General features: G+C 42.6%; 1 protein-coding gene across 10 annotated transcripts in view; it reads left to right on the top strand.

The window, feature by feature from the left end:
• Nucleotides 1–23,318, top strand: part of AUTS2 (activator of transcription and developmental regulator AUTS2) — an 881,418-nt gene that overhangs the window by 789,902 nt on the left and 68,198 nt on the right. For all 10 annotated transcript variants that reach the window (XM_067537918.1, XM_067537910.1, XM_067537915.1 and 7 more), the window contains exon 6: nucleotides 16,316–16,364. In XM_067537918.1, coding sequence (XP_067394019.1) covers nucleotides 16,316–16,364 — 49 coding nt within the window. The remainder of the gene's footprint in view (nucleotides 1–16,315; nucleotides 16,365–23,318) is intronic.

A 23,318-nucleotide genomic window follows, 5' to 3' on the forward strand; every position in this document is an offset into this window, starting at 1 on the left:
TCAGCTGATTGCTTTGGGTTTTGAATTAGGCTTTATATGCAATATGGACTTGATCTTCCATCATTGGAGTCAATCAGTGGGAGTTTTTCCATGGACTTGAAAGGGAACAGGATCAAGCCCAGTATAGAGAGATAGTTTGGTGGCAAAATATTATTTTAAAAACATCATCCACCTCCCCATTGCTTGACATGTACATGTACAAATCTTCCTGCCATTAAATCAGTACCCTGCTTGGAAAAGCAAATTGTAAAATAAATAAATTGTTTTTATAAGAACAAACATCAATAACCAATTATGGTCAGTTCAGGTGGTCTCTCTTAGAGATATGTTTGGAGTAGACCATGCAGCAGTGTTATCAAAACAGGTTAAAGTTATATTATCACTCCAATGTATGATATGCAGCATTCTAAATATACCTCCTCCAATAATGCCTGGAATAATCCAATCTGAATATAGATCAACCACGTAACCAAATCTCAGGAACAGTAGCTCATCTCTGGTGTCAAGTTTACCTTTCCTGTTTGCGCGTCTTGGCCGTCTTATCCTTAATTTTTATTTGTCTTGATTTCTATCTGTCCTTTCCCTATTGTAAACATTCAGCAATTTGCTTTCCAGTGGATGTGAAACTTCCATTGTTACAGATCTTTAATGTACTCCAATTTATTTATGAAACACTACATGAAAAAAGAAACAAATCTGCTCATTTTGAAGCATGTGTTCTTGAACAGAATAGCAATAAAATATATACTAGTACATAGCAACATGATTGGCATATTCATTAATAATAGAGGGACCTTTCATAATTTATCTTAAAGCTCTTCTGTGCATTTCCTAGCTTTTCATTAGACTGTACAAAATACCTTTATGTACTTCTGGCTTATTTGCTTTGTACCTAAGTATAGGCTCAATCCGCAAGGGGACTGGACCCAACTTAGCAAGGCACTTACGCACCTACTTTATTCTGAATGTGTAAGCGGTCCCGTTAACGTCAAAGGGGCTTTTTGCTTAAAGTTAAGAAACTACTTAAGTGCTCTGCCTGCTTGGACTCAAAATGCTCAGCACCTGGTAAGATTGAGCCCTATGTGCCTCCACATTGAGGTCACATCAGAAGATTTGGAATGTCTTTGTGAAGCAGAGAGGTGCGGCCAATTGACTTTATGCGGCAGCTAAAAGCAAAAGAGATCAAGGATGCTTGAGAGACAAAGAACTAGGGTTTTGTTAGAATCTTAAATGAAAGGAAAAACAGACTTTCTGAAGGCTAGCCAAAATATTTCTGGTGTTAGGGGGATTTTATTTTCAGAGGATGTTAGAAAGGTCCACTGATGTAGAGGTTTGGATGGAAGGTTGAGGGTTAACAGGGAGAGAGACCTGCCTTTTTGACCTTTTGTTATGACCAACATGTATCCATTTGACCTTCCAGTGTACTCTTCATCAGTGCCGGCTCAGGCTGTACATACTGAGAAATAGGAGCCTTGAAGAAGGTCTTAGCAGAGCTCAAATATAATTTTAATAGATTCCTTAGAAAGACTAAGATGATTGATAGATTTCATCTCAGAGGAATTTTAAAATCTCTCTTTCTTAGTCCAAGAGGTGGACCTGAGCTAACACTGCACGGGGACACCAGTCAACTTCCAAGTCTTCCGAAGTGCTGAAGCAGACCAGAATTTTGTGTCTGGAATATTGATTTGATTACTTCTCACATTACAAAATAAAATAAGCTATTTTCCTTTTTATTTCTGCTAAGTATTGTGCCAAAAATATTTGTGGTCTAAACAAACCTTGTCTGTGACAATGCTTTTTCCTCTCCCATGACGTGGGAATAAGCCTGGAAGTGTGATCACCAAGTTACTTTCATATCAGCAGACTGTGATGTCCTAAACACACTATTATGATCATGCTGTTGGAGCAAACAATAGAAGCAGTTGGTTGGCAAGGAGGAGATCTTTTATTCAGACACCCAGCTGTGCAACAGCAAACTATGTGTTTGAGGCTCTTTGGGTGGGGAAGAGGCATATCACGACTGGGAGAGGATGGAGCTGGAGAGGGCATTTGCTTTATAGGATGCTCCCCTCCAAACTCGGGGTATTGCGTTCTTCACCAAGAAGCATTATATCCTTCTTTTTATGCCTTCTAACCCATGAGAGTGGGTGTGGCATAGTGGCATGTTGCCAAGAAAGAGACCAATACACAGTGGCTGGGGGAAATCTCACATGAGAGGAAGGGAGTTCTTGCGAAGGCTAGAGAATCCGATCTGTGTTCCGTTCCTGGCTCCGAACAGACACCCTGGTGATTTGGGCAAGTCACTTCATCTCAGTGCCTCAAATACGTGAAATCGGAAATATAATAATACTTTCTCTCCAGCCTCTGTCTTGTCTATTTAGATTGTAAGACCAGGGACGTTCTCTTCCTGTGTTTTTGCACAGCATCCAGCACTGAGAAGCCACTAATAACATGTAATACAGACAGTAAATAATAATAAATAATAACTATGCTGCTGAGGGAAAAAAGACAAGAGTCAGCTGCTTAGATGACATTAGGTTCCTGTAAAAATACCTTGGTTTCCACCTAGGAGCCCTGAGCTCTGTGAGAATACCACTGTGAGCTCAGAACCACTATCCCTTGGAGAGAAGAAGGGAGGTCTGGACCTGATTTCCTCAGATGATATTTTACCCACAGGAGGAGACTTTCCACACTAGATTGTCTCTCCTCTCTCTCTCTTCACCCCATTATGTTAGATACAGCTAGAAAATTCCTCTTTAATAACAGAGCAGGCAAAGATATAAACTAGGCGAGTGGCAGGTTTGCATTTATCCTTATAAGGCAGATGAGCAGTAAATGTGGGTTTCTGGTAGACTTATTTATTAAAGTGTTATACACTGCAAAGGAAATATATCCAGTGTTACTTTCAAGCTCAGTGAACTCAAGAATGTATTTGTGAGCCTTCCAGTTGTTATGACATCACTATATAAATGCAAGAACAGGGGCTTTGCAATGTGAGGCAGCTTTCCTGTCAATGCTAATTTACTGTCGTTCTGAGAACCAGATCCTAAACACTTGAAGTATTAATATCATTAAAGCTCTTAAGTAAAACTAAAGAAGTCTTTTCATCTTTCCATTGACTGGCGGCTACTTCAGTAGATCACAAGCTTTATACTGCTTTATCTGAGCTAGGAGAGAAACTTTAATTGTTCCCGTCTTCCTAGTACAGGTATTGATTAATAAAATGTATTAGAAAAGATCTTGGCCTACTTTTTGCACCATCAAACAAGTACTTAATGACTGTATTACTCTGCAAATGGCATCACTTTAAAGCATTGGATTGAGCCCCTTTGTACTTCCCTTTCATTCAGGTTTTTTCATCCTGTTATGAACAGTGAAGTTTCACCTGCACTTTAATATTCAAGAAAGGGGGGAGGGAACGGACCGAATGGCTCTGCATTTAGGAGTGCCAAATTCAACCTGTAGTTGGCAGCGGCCATGCCTATGGATGTCCCTGGGCAAAACTGCTTGTTACTGGTTGGGTATAAACTGGTCAGCATAGAGGCATTAAGTGGTAAAATCTGTGTAACTTGTGTTGCTTTAGCATTTAGAGGATATGCAAATGAATGTGACTTATGTGCCAAAGGGGAAGAGAACGATTTATTAGGAAAAATAACTAACAGGAGCGTGTACAGTAAAATATGCTCACCTGCCACCTCATTTTATTATATTCCCTCCTTTGAGCCTCATTCATAGATTCCCCGCTTTATTTTACATCCTTTTGTTAGTTGCCTTTCCTGTTACATTCTCCCTCCTCCCTGCCAGATAAGGTACACTTGTTTTACATGCTGACTGAATGGCAAATCAGTGCCAGTTACACTGATTTTACCGCTTTCTTCCAGGGCTATATAATGTCATCAGGTTTAAAGCAGAAATCCTCCGATTACTTCAGTTGGGAATTCTGCTTAAAGACCTATTGCAGTGTCTAGTCCTAGTGAGCAATTCATGCCACTCTTGGTCACTGCTAAATTTGGCACGTGGAGGTGTTTACATCCTGGTGACTGGTTTGTATTTAGATCAGGTTGGGTGCTGACCAGCAGTTGTTACGATCTGACAATAGTTTGGTGCCTTCGTTCTAATTCCCATTGGAAAAGCATCTGCGTCACTGAACTCATCCAACCAGTCTTGGAACTGTGAGCCAACGGGGCTCGTATACCTTGAGGTTACTTCTCGGGGGCAAAACACTTTGCAATCTTGTAAATGTTAAATTAAGACTTCCTCTGTTTTATAATGTCAAAAATGGGAATGCCCATCTACAACAGAAATCAAAATAATACTTGGCTCTTATCTAACGTTTTTCATTCACAGATCTCAACGATAGGGAAACTGAGGCACAGAGAGGGGAAGTGACTTGTTCAGCATCACTCCAGCAGGAAAGTGATAGAGCCAGGAATTAGACCCTGACTGCCCCGATTCTAAGTTCAGTGCTACTACACCACACTGACTCCCTAGATAGATGCATCTTTTGTCAAATCCAACCCAGAGTCACCTTTCAGGTGTAACTGTTGTAGAGATCTCTGCATACTGTAAACATGCCACTCTGCTACACAGAAGACTTTTGGGTGAGACTAAGGGGAGAGGCGTCAAGAAATGCACATGCATCAATTAAAATAGCCAGAAAGGGGCCCTTAGTCTCTTTCTTGTCTTATTCCCTTCACAAATGTTCATCTCTCTCTCTCTCTCTCTCTTCATCTTTCCTAAGGGCAATGACTGACAGATTAATATATGTCTAGCTACGTGTCTTAGAAATCAAAAGGAAGGTGCTGTCAGAATCGCTTGTCAGAAAATGAGATTAGGTGCACTTGTCATATGCTGAGGATTGCAGTGTTTCAGAGATAAGGTTGCATTTAATGAGTGTAAAAAGCCTCCTTGTGAAAAAGTGGGTGGTGTAGGAGAGAGAGAGTGATTACTTTTCTGGTGTCAGCTGAGTGCTTTATCATATAACTTGATACTGTGGCACCCTGGTAGGCACTGATAATGGCTGCTGGGGCTATTGCACCTCTTCAGTTGCTCTGCAGCCTCAAAAGTGATGACTTGTTACCTGCTTTTAAACTCTTCTTGGATGCTGAAACCTACTATCCTAAGGGAAAGAAGCAAAAGCATGTACTGTGTGTTTTTAAAGACAGACCTGTGAAAACACAGAGCATAAAGGAAATGTGCTAAATGTATAGCCACTTTCCCCAGCAAACTATAAAGAATACTCAGTGGGTTTCAGTGAAATATGGAACTTGTCTGACAAGTGAAGGATAACTAATGAGAAACAGAGCTGTCTCCCACTGAAACCAATTGTGTTTTGTTATGGAAAATATTTATCAAGCCTTTTTTCATTTGTTGGTTCTTCTAACAGTGCCATAATAACTCCTCTTGTGTGTGGTGTAATACAGCTTTGCTCATATGCATCTCAGTTATTTGAATTCTGCAGAAGTTATGATGTTGCCTGTTGGATATGATTGCACTGTACATGAATATTTTAGATGGATGTTTTGTTCATCAGCATAAGGGTCATTCTTTTGCCAAGTTAGCTGGCTTCTATACAGTGCAATGACACCAAATGTTTTTGCTTTATTGTCTGTAATATTGGATCGAAAGCCGAAGTAACAGTGAAAGATGGAATTTATTTGATCAGTGAAAGAGATCATACAGTTGCCACATGCTTTTGTAATAACATTTCTTTATCAAGTGTACCTCTTTTTAAATTATCCAAGAAAGCCGAGATTTATGTCTTATATTCTCTTCACCAAATTAGACATGATTTTCATTATTTTGCTCAAATGTTTAAAAAAAAAGAAAGGAATGACTCAGTTGGTTCCCAGTGCTGATTCAGCATTCCCTTATTAAAAATGGGATGATTAACAGGGAGTAGGGTTAAGGCACACAGTGATGGCTGCTTTATTCTGTCTTGTGAGATTCTGTTCCCCTGACTATGGAGCAGACTGTGACAAATATTTAATACATGAATTAAGACATTAGTAAACGGATGTATTTAAAATATTCTTTTAGTTTCAGAACTAAATGGCAGTTGGAAAATAGTGATACATAATGCTTATACTGCAATTCTTCGTGAGTGGTGCATTGATAAAACCTGCTCACATCAGAGTTGGTAGAGGAAGAATTTTAATGATGTTGTCTTACTCTGTGGGAGGATTTTACAAATGTACATCAGTTAAACTATGATAATGTATCAAGGGGTTAAAAAGCTACAAGAGATTCTCAAAGCTGTGGACCCATGTAAATAGTATTTTGTAATATATAAACCACAGGAAAATATATAGATGAGATGAGGGAATGTATATATTCCCTGGCTGGAAAGTTGTAACTAGGAAACAGTTTGGCAATTTTTGTTTTTCATATTTGGAGGAAAAGAAGAAGAAGAATGTCTGTCTTCACTCCAGCCTAAATATGTGACTATATTTGGATACGTTTGGGAGGGAAAGGGAGAAGTGAAATGTCTCAACAATTATAGGACAGTGAAGCTTCCTTTCCCAGACTGTTAATGATTTGGGGAGAGAATCCATCATCCCTTCAGTGCATATCCCTGAAATCAGTGGAAAGCTCTCAGCCTTATAGAGGATCAGGCCGTTAGCAAGAGGAGGAGAAGAGAGCTCTACTGTTCAGCTCGACCCCACTTTTATTCTTTGTTTCCATTTGAAACCCAAATCATAAAACTGCCTGCAAAGTGGCTGCCTTGCTGATGCTGTTCCTGTAAATGAGAATTCCAGCTTTTATGCTAATTCAGTTTCAGGTTTCTTTGAACCTGCAGTTTATGGGCCTCTGCTTAAAACTGCAATCTGTTCTGCATAAAATTACAAAGTGTTTTTAGTTTGGCAAATGCTGCAGAAAAATAATAAATAAATAAAAGTTGCACCGTCATTAATAGTCCCCTGTGAACGTTTTCTGCTTTGTCAAATTGAAAACTTTTATTGAATTTAAATATTATTCTGCAACATTTTATTCAGTTCTATTTCTTTCTAATTGCTGCTGTCAAGAATGTACTTTTTGCATAGCATTTCCCCCCATTTTTCTGTGGTGTAAAGACCACCCTCCGCCCCCTCCACTAGAAAGGCAGTGAAGCTTGACTTTCATCTGATGCCAAGAGTCCACCTGGTGGGGCAGTAGCTTACCTTGTAGGCTGATATTGTAAACACATGCACAGCAGAGCAGATTCAATCCTGCTGGCAAAATCCAGCTTATTTTTTATTGACTTCTGTTGCCACATTTTAAGGTATAAAAGGTGTAATTTTGTCTGTAATAGCATTCATCTAGATTGTTACTAGGGACAGGTTTTTTTTGTAAAACATTACATTATCTTCGGGTTCTCTCTCTTTGGGACATTATGCCATCAGAGTCGCTGTGCGAAGCCATTTCTTTAAAAACACTGATAGCTCCATAAATTCTTTCGTCATAAAAAACCCTTACATCTCATATTCTCTTACAGCAATATTATGTACATTTTCAAAGCATTATTTAGGACTTTATAGGGTATCATCACATTCACAATTCAGACACTGTAATGCTTTTTGAAAAGATAAGCAACTGAGAGGACCCATAAATGTTTCCAGTTTCCAACAGAATACCTAAGTATTAGAATTCCAGTTTTCACATGGCCAGGAAAAAAACTGCACAACCTTCCAAGAGAGGGAGAGCTTGCCATGAATGATTTAATACAATATAATCTGCCATAAATTCAAAATGAATTTGTACATTGCTATAAAGACGGGCAATTCTTCTTTGGAACTACTGCACCACTTGGAAGCAGAGCTGTCCATGTACCGCTCGGTGTTTAGGCTGCTTCAAGTCCTCCTAAGTACGCTGCTTTGATCCTAGATACTTCCATCATCTTTAAAACAGAGCAAAATATTCTGGGGTCAGTTCTGACACAAGTTCATTGGGTCTTATCAGATGGCTGTAAACCACTGCTCCTGTAGAAACAGTGACAACACTGTCAAAGACCACAGGTAGATTAAAAATAAAATTTGGGCAAGGTCCCAACTGGGCAACGGACAGAAACTTCTTAAAACCTAGTCAATCCAGATTTGTATTCAATGGAAAAGGACTGGTATCATTGAAAACCTATTTTTCTGAGGCTGTAAATCTGATCCAAAGCCCACTGAAGTCAATGGGAGTTTTTCTGTTGACTTCAGTGGGCTTTGGGTGAAGCTCTAAGATCTCATCCTTTCATTCTAAAGACTGAAATGCATTTAGTGAACATGCAAGGTGCTACCAGGAAAACTGGAGCCCGCTCTGTATCTACAGGTCATAATGAGCCCAGGCATGCTCACTGCCCTACAAATCTATTTTAGGGAGAAGAGAGGGTAATTCAGTCTTAGATCTTGCATAGACTAAGATTTAAGGTATGACGTATGCTAACTAACACATTTGGAAAGTCTAGTGTAGACAAGGCACATTGGCTAAAACAAGTATTCGCTGCCTTCTTCACACTAGCATTTTCAAATGTATTCGATGTTAGCTAACGTGCTCTAATTTTACACCTTTAAATCCCAGAAAAGGCCTTACATCTAGTCCTTGGATCCTTTGCTTCAAGTGCTAACCAAATCTCTATTTATAATATTTTTTGTAATGGGGACGCCTCTCTACTAAGAATTGGACTCAGCCCACCAACTAATTTCATTTAGGTCATGAAAGAGCCATTAGATAGTAGTGACTTTTGTTCACTGTCCAGCTCAGCTGGACTTAACCAAGAAGCTAAAAATGTAATCTTCTGCTTCCCATTGCCAGTAAAAAGAGTTATGAGGTCATGTAATGCATTCCACTGCCAATGCAAGATTATTATTTACAAATACATGCACCTCAAAAGCTTCAAAAAGCTGTAAAATACTGAGGCCCAGATTCTGTTTGCAGATACGTGGAGTAACTCTGGCAATGCACCAGTATGACTTGGCTCAGAATTTGACCATGGGACTGATCCTGTCCTGAAGGATTAGAATTTCTATCACAGTTTGACTAAAGAACACCCTCTGTTTAACAGCCATGTAATAATCACACTGCTATATTTATAATCACTGTGTTTATAGGGGCCTGTCATTGTGAACACATTAGTAGTAGTAGTAGTAGTATTTGTATTGTTGTTGTGCACATTCCCACTTAGCTGTCCCAGCAGAAACCACTGTAGTGCATGCAACTGTACCTGAAATTTGAATTCTGGGGAAATGCACAAAATAATGCTGGGAAAAAAGTCATCTTTAATGGCTCATATAATGGGACCATCAGGAATTGAGTGATATCTGACTAAAATCCTATAATCATATATCAGAAACTGGTAGGAAGGCTTTCCCTAAGTATTTATGACATGGCCTCGCAAGCTTGCGAGGCCTAGTCCCTCTCTCCCGTTTTATGTTTCAGCTCTTAGGAATCAATGGCTTTGTTCATATATCCAAATGTTCCTACGGGGCCTCATCCAAAGCCCGTCGGAGTTAATGGCAAGCTTACCACTGACTTCTATAGACTTTGGATCAAGCCTCAGAATTCTTAGGCCAGCTTGAGTCTGACTCGGTGAGTCTGATACAGAATGGCAGAAAGAGTACAAGGAGGCTTCCCTACCTTAGCTGCCACCCGTGCATGAGCCAGCTCCAGTCAGTGTGGAGAACATAGGTGCTTGGGGAGGGGCAGAATGAGAGCAAGGTCATGACCCTGTTAACTCCACATATCAGCTAGCAGAGCTGAGTGGATCAGAATTCCTCCAAGGTTCCTGTTGTTGTGCAGCCCCACATCCACTTAAACTTCAGTCTAGACCTTTAAAATGTGGACTTGCCAGGCACGGGCCTGGGAGGCTGTGGCTGATCCTGATTGAGAAGCCACGGAGTCCATCATGCCATTGATCCCCATATTCCTTTCTAAATATGAGTTGGCGTGATACCTAAGCTACTGCTAGTGTGCCTATATAATTCTTAGACTAGCCTTCCATTGAAAAGATGTTATGATCTCATTGGAGAAGTCATAATATAGCTAGACATTGTACTTGGATATGTACTGTTCATATGCACTACTAGTTTTTAGCATAGTACATGATCCTACTTGGAAATCAGTGGCAAAATTCCCATGGCTAAATCGGATCTGCCCCTGCATGGGTGTAGTGAGAAGGTGCATCTGTATAACCCTCCCTTCTCTACCCTTCAACATACGTGAGGAGGAGGCAGCTATAATTTACTTCCCAGCACTGCTCATCAGGCTGCTTTCAGTGCTGACCATCCCTAGAAGGGATATTTATTCTCCTCTTTTGTGCCAGGATGGTAAAGGCATAGCAAGGGGTGCTAGCTAGAGAACTCCCTATGGCACCCTGGAAACATTATGCTGTATACCTCTCAGCATCTCCACTTCTCCCCATCTCCAGCTCAGGTTGTAGGAGGTTTAATTTGGCCACTGCTGTGTACTTTGAGTGAATAATTAGAGCTGTAATAATGGATGTGTGGTTTTATTTTTGCTGTGGATCTTCCCAAGGGTCTATGGGGGGTGTACAGTGGCTCTGTTAATAAATATAGTGCCTGTTAATGCTAACAATTAGTGTTGAAACTTAAATAGCAGAAGTCTGTGCAAAAACAAAAGAATCACTGCGGTGTCTGCTTAATCGCAAAGACCTAAGTGTCTCAGTTTAGTCACCCAAAAAGTGAGGCACTCAAAATTCGTCAACACTTGAGAATTCTGGTCTTAATTTTTAAAACCAACCACGTATTTCTCTCTTGGGACAAAAAAAAAAATCTCTAATTCTTTATATGATAACGATGTGTTCAGTATGTTGGTGCATGTTTGGGATTAGGTAATATACAATGCAATTTTGGCCCTTTCTAGTATCTTTCCTTCTGCAGGTTCCCAAACAGCTTTCCCCACTGCCATTCACCTTCATTTGCAATCTTAACTGTAGTAGGCACAGCCCACCAATGGGCTCACTTCACCTACCACTGAAATGCAGCCTGCTGGGGAGTGGAAGGTGGCAGCTGTTTAGCAGCTGGCAGTAATACTGCGCGCAACAATTTAGGAGCGGGAGTGTCAAATACCTTTTCCTAGTTGAAATTAATGGAGTGTTGTAGATAGTAAGGCAAAACGGGAGCTCAAGTTTGAATGTTGCCAGGATGGTAGGAAGAAGAGTCCTACAGTTGCTGAAAGTGCCATGGGATCTTTAATGAGCACAAGTGATCAGGGCCTTGGTTTTATAACTCCACTGAAGCAGCATGCACAGATGTTTAGCTCTGTTAATGTGCTGTGCCTGACATGAAGTGGAAAATCAAGAGCTGTTGTGTGAGCAGCGCCCTGTCCTTGCAGCTCCTTTGAGCCCTGGACTTCGAGCACGCATCCTACTATCCTGTTCTCATCCTCCCCCTGTCCAGGAGATCCCCCTTCAGGCACTTCATAAACACAGTCACCCTGGCACCAGATGTGTGCCAGCCCTCAGGGGAGCTGGTCCCGGTCCTGGTCCTGCGGTGGGGCAGCCCAGCGCCAAGCTGATGCAGAGCGGGAGCTAGGTGAGTGCTGGAGCCAGGCTGGGGGCGCAGGAGGAGAGTGGGGGGGAGCCAGGTCTCAGCCTCGTGCAGGCCCAGGGGTGAGCGGCAGCAGGTGCGCTTAGCGGTAGTGAGAAAGCACCAGGGGCAGGACAGGCTGGGGCTGAGGCACGGAGGGGGCAGAGAGCTCAGGCTGGGCAGCCCGAGGCAGGACTGGCTGTCACGGGCAGGCTAGCGGCGGAGGCGGAGGCAGGCGGGCGGGGAAGGCGGGCGGGCGGGAGGGGAGGAGCGGCGGGTGGGAGGGAAGCGCCTGTCGGAGCGCGGCGGAGTCTCTGAGTGCGGAGCTCCCGGCTCGGCTCGGCACGGCCAGGGGGAAGCCAGTGCGCCCGGGCCAGAGAGGAGAGCGGCTCCTATGCGGGCCCGAGCCGGCAGCCCTGCGTGCAGCGCGGCAGGAGCGGGGGGGCAGCCCGTCCGGCGGGGCTGGAGTCCGCCCCGGGATTACCGGCGGTGAAGGCGGCCGGGCCAGGAGCGTCCGGCGGGCGGGAGTTCAGCGCTGAGCCGCGGCTGCCGATGGAATTCACCTGAGCCTGCAGCGGGGCGCGGCGCAGCGGGCAGCGGGCGGGCACCGCTTCGGCTCCCACCGCGGGGGGGGCCCGCCTGGAAGGACTTTCCGGAGCCAGAGGGAGAGACCCGGCCCGGCCCGGCCCGGCGGCTGTGGGGCGGGGAGCTGGAGCTGCTCCGAGCCGCTCCGCGCACAGGGGGCGCCGCCGCCGCACATGGTTTCCTTTGTCCTGCCGCTGCTCCGTTAGCTGCCCGCCGCCCCCCGCTCAACACCCGGCCGGCCGCTCCCGTCTCCAGCCGGGATGGCTGCGTGCGGCTCCCCGCCGGGGAGGACTTGCGCCGGCGAGGATTAGTTGCGGGGCCGGAGCGGAGCCTGTCGCGGGCGATGTAGGGCGGCCCGCCGCCAGGAGCCCTTCGCCGCCAGGTAAATGGGCCGCGCGGGGGCGTCCCTCGGCGGGCGGGGCCGGGGTCTGACAGCCGAGTTGTGCCGCTGAGCGGGGTGCATTGACCCTCTTCCTCCGGGGGGGAGGTTTGGGGGCTGTGCGCTCCCGGCGGTGCTGGGGGGGGGGCCCGCATCGCCGCCGCTGCTCCCCTTCCCCGCCCTCCCTGGGTCAGATCCGCCCGGAGTCTGGATCCTGCACCCCCCGGAAAGCGAGGCGGCCCCAGGGGGAGGCGGGCGCGCGGATCCCCCCCCCCCCCCCCCGGCCCCGCACATCCTCCCCCGCCGCGGGGTCCCGCACCCGCCGAGCCCCGCGCTCCTTCGCCGGAGTCCCTGGCCGCTGCTCAGCGTTGTTTGTGGGAAACTTCAGCCCCCGGCTCGGCCCTCGCTGCTGCCGTTTGGTGGCGTTCATGCGGGGGAGGGGGGACGCCCCTAGTTCTGGGTACCAGCGCTGGACGGACAGAGCCCGCCCCGCCGGCAGGATGGACGCAGACAGGCTCCCTCTGGAGCCAGGCGGGAGGGCGGCGCGCACCTGGCCCGAGCACTTGCCCGCCCGGGGAAGGACATGGCAGAGGCAGGCCCTGCCGCGCCGAGCGCTCAGCCCGTCGCCGCGTCTCCGGGGTGGGGGGCCGGGGTGCGGGGTGGTTTTTGCCAGTAGTTTGCACGGCCCCTGCGCCCAGAAGGAGCCCAGCCCCTGCGGCCAGGCAGGCAGTGTGTTAGAGACACTCCGCCAGCCCTGCAGTGACAGCAGTTCCCAGCCGGGCTGGACGGCTAGTCGGTAGGTCATCGGTAGCCCGGAGATCGCCGGCCTCTGTCTGTCCTGCTGCACTTGGTGACTGCAATAAGCCAAGTACCAAGAGACCGAGCGAGCGCTGCTGTTCACAGCCAGCCGGTTCTCACTATCCCAGACAGAGGCTGGAGGATGCTGTTTAAACGGGGGGGAAAGACATTTTATTAGCCTGATCCCTGCCTGTGCACAGTCCAACACGGTTTTCCAGACGTGCCATGACACCGCCAGATCCGGTGCCTTTCCATTAGCTGCTCAGATAGGACGCGAGCAGTGGAAATGATCTGGATGGTAGTGAACGACTCTACATTTCCACTTGTCTCAGGGAAAGGAAATGTCTCAAATAGCCAAGCCAGGCTCCCCTGCTTAAAAGATCCAGGGTTGACAGCATACTTCCTTAATCCACCAGCAGTCACTAAAGTAAAAACACTCTCTCGTTTGCTGCCAGTAGATTGGTATTCTCGATGTGCAAGAGATTTTAAGTCAGAACAATACAGGCATTGTGTTTTAGTGGGGTTTTTTCGTTCATATTGAATGGTTTTTTTGAAAATATTTGTTTTTTGTTGGATATAGGTGTCGTTTGATTGCGCTAATTAATTGTACAGGAATTAGTTAATTATTGGACTATGTTTGGTGGCAATGACTGCTTTTTACTGTTAGTTGTGTAGTTAGCTGTTAACCTGAAGGAAGGCTTCACATTTAAAACCAATCGAAGTTCTATCTTGCTATTGGAGCTAACCAGGTGGTTACTGATTATTTGCATGGTAACACATGCGTTGTTGTTGGGTTTGTTTTTCTTTTCTTTTTTTAAGTTGGCATTGTTATATTAAACAATGCAGCTAATAAGGCAAAAGAGGCATTCACTTTCCAGCAGTCTCCCTCTTTGTAAAATTATATTCTTGAATTCATTGTATAGCTGTGCTAATAATTACATCCCTAATTTGGGTTGAGGTGTAAAGGTTGTTCATGCAGAATGTATTATGTACCACATTACATTTAACAAATGTCACAGACAGACTTCGCAGCGGTGTTTCTTAAAGTGTTTTGCAATGGACTGGAAATAATTTGTCACCTGGAAATTCTGAGCTTGGGGGGGGAAAAAAGTCTTTTTGTTTTTTGTCACCAATAGATGAAGCTTTAAAAAAATATTTCCCATTGTTTGGGGAAAAAAGTGAATAGGAAGCACAGACATTTTATAGGCTATTTCATTTTGTAATGTTGCAATAAAAGAATGTCTGAAGCTATAAGCAATCTTTTAAAATAAAAGAAATTCAGGATTGATTTTTTTCAAAAGCAGGATGTTTTGAGAAGAGCTTGACTTTTAAGGGGAAACTGAATTTAGAAATGTAGGAGCAGATGAGATCCAGCTTGAAAGGCTATTATTTTTAATAAAAGAGCAGGATGATTGGCACGGTTATGAAAGCATGGAGAAATCTCCTAATTTGTTGGAGTAATGTCGGACTGCTCTTTAAAACACATGGCTTTCCTGATCTCTTCAATTTGTACTTCATTCCCATATTTTCATTAATTTAAAGAAGGGCATCACTGAATAATAAATCCATCACTGGATAATAAATCCAGTGTTTACAAGGTATTTAATCAGAAAGAAGTATCCCAGCTCAGCTTTAAAATAATACATACAACACTAATCTGGCAAAATCCATTTTAGAATTCTGAAAGCAAATAGAACAATTTTTGATAAATAAGAACATAAAAAAAGATACTTTAACTTGATAAATTAATGTATACTTGCTTGTGCTATTACATTAAAATACGTTATATATAAACTGATTTGTGTATGTATATATTTATCAGTTTATATATAATGTATTATAATATAGTATATGTCTAATACATTTATTTTGCTAGACACCACTTCAGCAATGGCCTCCTGATTTAAGTATATATGTATAATTATTTGCTTTCCAAGTATAGGGTGTTTTAAAGCTATGTTTACTGAATCCAAATGGAAAACAATGCTCTATCAGAGTTAAAGAACAAGAAACTAAAAGTATTTTATAAATTTTGCAATCTGTATTTTCCCCATGCCTTTAATAGAATATTTTGTTAATAAGCACATTTCATTGTATAATATGTCAAAAAGCTGATTATCCCAAAAGAATGTTGTATCTGAAATATGGTTAAATTTTTAATAACTTCTAAATACATTTTGTAAATTCAGATGTGGTATAGATTTAGTCTTTAGGGGTGGGTGGGTGTGTATACGCATATATGTACACACATTCACAAAAGAGACGTAGACTTGAACTTTTCAATTTTAGGAAAATAGGTTGTCGGTAAGGATAACCTTTACAGGGAAATTTTCCCTTGGCTGACTCTTTAACATTTAGCCCCTGGAACAGAGGTGCACTGTTGTTTTACATGAAATTTAAATAAGGTTTCAGTTTTGTTGATAAAAGATTAGTCAGCCTACTGATGGGAAAATTGTAGCAATAATTAAGAAAAGAGTATTTTTAGAGAAAAAGCAAAGATAAAGCTGGCATGATGAAAAAATATGAAATGATTATCAGTTTAGGCAGAGAGAGCAGTGTCTAGATTATTTTGACCAATGTGAATCCAATGTTCAGACATTTCTGTTAAACATTAATAATGTCTTGTTTAATAAACAGCAAATTATAGCAATTCATACAAGAAAGAAACCCACAGAACTGCAAACACCTGAAACTGGAATGAGTCATTCAGAATTATGGTGTCTTTCTTAGGTTGCAAACTCATTGTCAGAACAAGTTGGGATTGCTTTATGTATCATAGTGCAAATATATATCTGGTGTGCAGCTAATATGTCGAATAAGGAATCATCTTTAATTTTTTAAAATATATTCTTACCAAATAAATATCTGCACTGCAGGACAGTGAAACACAGCCAAATAGCACCATCTTATGGATGCTTTTTTCTGGAGCTGCAGTTTTCATCAGCTTTCTTGTTTTGTCAACCTGTTTTGGTTTTCCTAAGGTATATAAATACACATATCATTTTAATATGTATAATATGTACCTTCTTTTTCATTGGTATTTCAGGCATCTGATGCCAGCTCTGAAAAACTATTCAACACTGTTACAAATAAAGGTAAGACTGCAATCCCATTTTTTTTCTTACATGCATTTCTTTTCATGTCAATTTCAATGGGAGATAAAATGTAACTTGTTTTGCAGGAATGTAGCAATCAGCTTGTTAGTGGCTTTTATGTTTCTCTTGGTTTCAGACATGTTCTATATGCTTCATAATTGCTTTGCTGGAGCAATATAAAATAAAGACTTTAAATAATGCATTGCCTGCCTGGTCAGAATTAATTTAAATAACAATATTAGGGAATAGTTTATTTTACAAATGGCTTTAATTTAAGCTCATTTAAATAACTGTAACAGTTTTCAAAATGTTTTAGCATGATTGTTGCTCATCAGCTACATGATAGACATGGAATTATGAATAGCCAATTTGTACTGCTGACAGTAATAACCAGCCAGCATTTAGTATTCACAGGATAATAGTAATAAACCATGGCTTGCTGTGCAGTATGCTTTCTGTAAAGTTAATAAACGATATAGAGGGCCACATTTAAATATGCAATATCCCATTCATTTCTCCCAAACAGCAATATAAAGAGAGAATAGCTAATGATTTAACAGTACATTAAAGGAACACTTGCTTTAAATCAGTGTCAGTGGGCTTCTGTGCAATGCTTATTTGAAGCAGCGTTGTTAAAAAAAAAAATAATGTGGGGGTGCTTTTCTTTTCGAGAGTGGGGTGGGAAGAGAGTCTTGAATCATTAGCTGTGCCAAGGTGTATAATTCAAAGTCTTTAAATGACATGAACTCGATCTGATCTTTTCTCTTTCCCATGACTAGAACACCTGTTTAGTGGCAGTGCATGATAATTGCTTAGTAAGAAGGTGTGCTTTTTACTCTAATTTCATACTGTTTTAAATTATAATTTCGTTGGAGCACTGGAGCAAGGTGTGAGAAGAAAATACAGGCTTGATTAAATTGAAATGTAAGCTTTTTCTGTTGTCTAGGTGAATAATTTGTATGGTGATTTATACTGTGTGTTTTTCACATAGGTTTTCTGTGTGGTTTCTTTTATTTGTTTGTTTGTTTTGGTTTTGGATCATTTTGAAATTTGAAAAATGCCATATCCTGTCAATTTCTGTACCTTTGGATTCCCTGGAGCTGCAGGGGTGTAACTGAGGGCATTAAGCAGCCCATTATATATGGAATTCCCATGCTGATACTCTACTTCTGAAATTACTTTGATGCATATTGAATTATATCTCTTTTAATTGCCTTATGGATCAGAATTCTTGTTTTTTGTATTAACATCCTTTTGAAGTACAATCCGAGGGTTTTTTTGGTGGTTCTCTCCTCCCTCTCCCTCTCCCTTCCCCCCTCCCCTCCCATAGGTTATCCAACTGGGCAAACTCATATTATCTATTCTATTTAGATTTGAATTTACAGCTATCCCCCCACCCCCTCCCTGGAAAAAAATAGGTCACCAAAAAAAAAAAAAAAAGAGAGAGAGAGGAAGACTTGTGTGTTCAGGGACCCTAGGCCCCCAAACTACATGTGACTGCATCTTTATTTTGCTAATTTGCTGTAAAAAGCTTTGGAATTTGAGTAGTTCTTTCTTGGGACTGAGCCAGAATAGAATAGAAGCCAATCCAGTGAATCAACATTCCTGACTGATAGCCTGTAACTAGGCTGAAGGGATCTCTTCAATTGAAGGATGAAAAGTGATTGATGAAGACTAGGCCTCTGTCCCTCTTCCTTTCGTTTTCTTTTCGAATCAAACACATTGCCCACATTCTTATTTTTGTTTATTTACTGATTTGATTTGTGGCATCTATTTGGTTGTGAATAACCATGCTTGACAGGGAGCCTTTTCTTCTGAGATACTTTTCTTTGGTGATTTAGTTCCCTTGAAAGGATTAGGGTTTCTTTGTGTAGCCTAAAATCAACATAGGCTTTTCTAAACTTTGCTTGGGAAACCATACACAAATAAGCTTTTTAGTTGATGGTAGATTATTCCTTTGCCCCTTATTTCCATCAAAATGGCATCTTTCTTTTCTCCTCCTGAGTTTCCCCTTCAAGCCATATGCTAATTCCTGTTGGTAACATGAATGACAAGGGCGAGAATCAATGCAAATCCAGGTGCTGAAAAACTAGGCTGGTTGTTTTTATTTTGTGTTGTTTTTTTTCCCCTCCACTGGGAGAAAGAGATTAAGGGGAAGAGGGTGGAAAAAGCATAGGGAACAGTTTTGTTAAAGGGATTAACAGTCAAACTGCTAAGTATCAGGAAAACAGCCTCAAAAAGATTCACTGTTTAAAGATAATGTCAATAATTGCTTCCAGACAGGTGCAGGGATTCTCATTATGGGCTGTGGTTTGTTGTTAGTCCGTCCTCTGAGACCATGTCTGCTGGATGGATGGTTGAGTAGGCTGTCAAAGAACTGTCAGTCTGATGCATTTCAAGTTCAAGTTCTCTTTTTGCCAAGTGGGCTGTTTGCTTTAAAGCCAGCTCTTCCCCTGTGTTGTCCAGTGTTCCTTTTGCCAGAAGCAATAAAAATCAGTCGAAGAAAGGTCAAATTTGCATTGGGTAAACCACGATGAAAATCTTCAAAGCCCCTGGCTGATTGAACAGTTTGACAAGGTACGGCAAACTGACAAGCATACATCCCTAGTCTGCCTCTCAGATATCCCTCAAAATTATCTGCATGCCACATGCATGTGGTGGCCTCTCACTTTTACTGTTCTAAAATTATTTGCATCTGAAATAAAAGATTGTGAAACTGATGCTACAGAAAAGCTTATTTGCACAAAAGGAACAACTCCTGCCACATTTTAATTATTTATTTGTTTTTGGGTCTTTGTCATACACTGTCATACCCCCTTTATTATTATGTGGCTAGTTACTGTATTACAGTACCACCTCGAGGCACAAAATGCCATCAGGACCCTTCTCGTGCCACTCTCTGATCAGACACACGGCAAGAAAGAGCCCCTGCTGCAAAAAGCTTAGAGCAAAATTTTCAAGCCACTTAGAGGCTTGGGCCTTGTCTACACTAGAATGTTTTGTCCACAGAAGTTTTGCCAGCATACAGCCACCGCTGTAATTAAATAGCTGTTGAATGTCTTTGCTGTCCCCTTCTGTCAGTGAAATGCATTCACACCATCAGCTCTTTCGTTGCCAAAGCGAGCAGTGCACTGTGGGTAGCTATCCCACTGTGCAGCTGCCCGCAAGGTGGGCTTTGGGAAGGGTTTGCAGTGCATCATGGGGCACGCAGAGCGTCACATGATGAAGGTTTCTGAATCCCATGGGCATCCTACTAGTTTGACAGTTGCTTTTAAACTGCCCTGTCAGCCAAGCTGACACTGCTGAACACAGACACAAGAAGCCCACAGAAGCGGGGGTCGGGGGGCAGGAGAGGGAAGGGGGGAGAAGTGAGTGTGTATGTGAGAGAAGAGACACACAGACACACACCTGGAGAGAGACAGACAGACAGACAGTGTGTATTGGGGGACAGTGAGTGTCTGCACTTGTCCGGTCTCTTTAAGTTCAGACAGCAGCAGCTGGAAGTAACCAATCCCAAGACAGAAGCTGCTACACAGACGGCTCATAGCTGGTGTCCCCCGTTCCCCCACCCCCTCAGCAGAGACGGTCTGGTGCACCCACGGGGGCGGGGAGAGGGACACAGCCTGCACCTCCCTCGCTGGCTCTGCACAGCACATCAGAAGTTACACCCCTCACCTGTAGTTTAGGGCAGGCAGGACAGGACTATGTTTGCTGCTCTGTGGAGTGAGCTCTCCACGGTGAGTTAACTTGAAAACTTCCTGGGGCTTTGAAAGGGGAGGGCAGAGGCAGACATCTGCAGAAGCAGCCGAGCTCAAACTGCTTACCAGAGGATGGCTTGCTGGGATAATCAGGAGGCTATTTTCAGCGATATAATGTAAGGGTGGTGTCTACACATGTGCTTTTTCACAAAAGCTTTGCCGAAAAAGGCTCTATGCCTCTCATCTAGGTGGTTTTATTTTGTCGACAAAACAGAGCATTTTTTTCTAGAAAAAGGTCATCACAGTGCGTACACCAGGATTGTTTTGTCGACAAAAGGTGACTTTTGTTGACAAAACTCTCTAGAGTAGACCAGACTTGAGTAGCCTATGTTCCATTGAAAGACACTGGGACTTAGGTTCCAAAGTGATTTTGAAAATAGAACTTAAGCTCCTAAGGTCCAGATACTCAAAAGGTATTTTGACACTTAATTCCCTATTGGGGAGTTAAATGCCGAATACTTGCTTCTAAGTAACAGGTGCATTTGAAAACATCCCCACATTCTAAATAAACAAGACAGCCAAAGGGTGCAAGAAAGGAAGTATCATTTTAGAAATAGGAAACAGATATAGAGAGAGTAAATGATTTCCTCAAAGGCATACAAGAAGAAGAGCTATGACTTGGACTCCAATCTCCTGAGTCCTACTCTAGTGCCTTAACCATAAAACCATGTTTTCTCATTTGGGATTTGGCAGATTGAGAGGTAGGCCCATGGTTATATTGTGCTAGTGATCTTTGGCAGATCTCCTAGTTGATATCAATCAGTATGTCTGAGTACGAAAATCAATTGCAGGTTATGTCCTTAAGTGTTTTAAAAGGACATATCAGCTTTCCTTGGAGGTCTGAAAGCATCAACATTAATACCATTAATCCTGGCCCAGGTACTGAATGTTGTTAATCAAATTTTGTAATGTAATTTCCCAGAGTAATAAAGTTCCATTATTTTTTGATAACAGACACTCCCCAAAATCACAGTTGTGGAGCAGGCAATTTCTCCTACTGCCTCTGTATTCAATGTATGTTAACCCTTCTCCCCAGAAAATAGCCTTTCCTTAAGGGGAAAAAAATGATTCTCAAACTGTTGAAGTTTTATTCTGTACACTATACTGAAGTTTCCTTTGATCTGGAGCCGGGTTAGGCTGTTACGGCTTTTTATGTTCAAATTGTTTACAGGATGTTCATGTAAACTTTATGAATCCATCTGCCTTAGTGCCAAAGCCAGCTGTCAGGGAAATATTTAGTCTCTCGGCATAAGGTAGATAGATGGATGTGGGTTACCAGTTGTCCATGGTGTCTGAAATGCTTTTCATGGCAAGCCCTGGCTTTTTAGGATGTTCTAGAGAGACAGAGACAGAGAGACTGTCCTCCATAAAAACAGCCACATGTTCTGTCTATTTGGTACATCATTTCTTTAAGATCCCTTCCATATCTGTCTGTGCAAACAGGCAGGGAAATGAAAAATACAAATATTTCTCTTCCCTGATTCAGTTCACAGGAGTTCCTGTGGTGGAAGAGAGGTGCTTCTCTCTCCAGGTGAACCACCCTCAACCCATCTCCCGTATTGCACACAATCTCAGTATACTAAATATACAAATAACTAGCCTCCCCATACTGGGCAAGCAGATAACCACTGCCTCAGCCTTTTACCCTCTCTTCTCAAGAGTCTAGAGCAACCCTCACCCACCCACCATCTTCTCCTCCTTTTTTTTTTGGCTACCATCTTCACATTTTAGTGCTTCTCACGCTGCATATCTAACAGTGGGTGGAGTGGAGCGCCTTTCCAGCCTGCTTCTTCTCTACTATCTGTGGTGTGTGGTGGCTCTGCTGCCCTTGGAAACCAGCCAATTGTTGGCCAGAGAACCCCAGGAATTAATGAACTGCAAGAGAGCTCCCTGCCTGGAGACATTTTCTTTGTGCCTCTGGAGAAGGCTCACTCCCGTGGGACCGTAACCAAGGCATGTCTCCCAAGGAGAGTCTGTAAGTTTGTCTGTAGGCTTTGAGTCACTTAGGAACCCTGATGCAGAATTAGAAGGCGAACTCATTTGGCAGGCCATATCCATGACATTAAGTGTTGCCATCCTGTCAGTGAGAGGCTAGGGTAAAAATCACAAACCATTTGATCAGGTTTGCTGTTTTGAAGACTCTGCCTTTCTTGTCATGAGGCAGTGCTGCCAGCTGCACTGAGAGAGGCTGCATTGCTTCAGTGTAACCTGGAGTTTAAAAAAAAAAAAGGGGGGGGGGGGAGGATTTTTCCTTTGGGATTGCCTTTTGCTCTAGTTTCTAGAAGAGAGAGTCAATTATTTTCAAATATGTTCTGAAGGCTTTATTTGAACAAGAACCTTGTTGCATATTGCACACCTGGAAGTTTCATATCCACCACCACTAATAATACCTTTTGCATTATTGAATGCAAGATGCATTGGAACAACCAGCTGTTTACATGGCGGATTGTTCTGGTGCTCTTAGTGAGGGAGCAGTTTCCCCTCTGCACCTGCATGCCATCCTCCCTCCTAAGCTCAAATCACAGTGTCTTCCACCATACACTTGCACTCTAGCCTCTCTCCATGCACAATTACACTCTGCTCTTTCCCCACAGCTAAAGTTGCTAGAGGGGCACTCTCCAGGGCAGGAGAGTGTAGGGCTGGCTGCCAACCATGGAAGAGACGGTATCTATAATTAGCTAACATTTCTGAAGTTATGCATTAAAAATACAGTACACGTAACTGTAAGCAATGGCTATCTTTTACTGGAGTTACTAAAATGATCATTTGCAAATGTAATTTTAAGAGGCCTTGGCTGTTTTTACTTATAGCTTAATAAAACGATCAGCTACTCCATTCCTCTGAATTTCTAATTCTGTTGCTTTAAGAATTTGAGACTGTTGATTTTAGCAAAGTCAAATTAATCCAGTATCAGTGAGCAAAACGGCAATATTTACTAAAGCATAATTTTATCTATTCTGGCTCCAGTATTTATTTTGTAGATTAAGCTGAATTTGATTTTCTCAGAAAGACTTATCAGCATTGCCCAGTAAAATAACAGAAACAGCAAAAATCAAGTCAAAATAAGATTGAAAAATTCTTTGAGATACAGTGTTTTGATGTGAGAGATTCTGACATGAAATACTTCTAGATTAGAGAGGTCCAATTTGGACTCTGGCATGAAATTTCATAAATGAAAAGGCCTGTTGACCTCCTG

This window comes from Emydura macquarii, unplaced genomic scaffold, assembly GCF_026122565.2.
Source record: "Emydura macquarii macquarii isolate MOO-44397 ecotype Brisbane River unplaced genomic scaffold, CSIRO-AGI_Emac_v2 contig_450, whole genome shotgun sequence".
Taxonomy (NCBI): domain Eukaryota; kingdom Metazoa; phylum Chordata; order Testudines; family Chelidae; genus Emydura; species Emydura macquarii.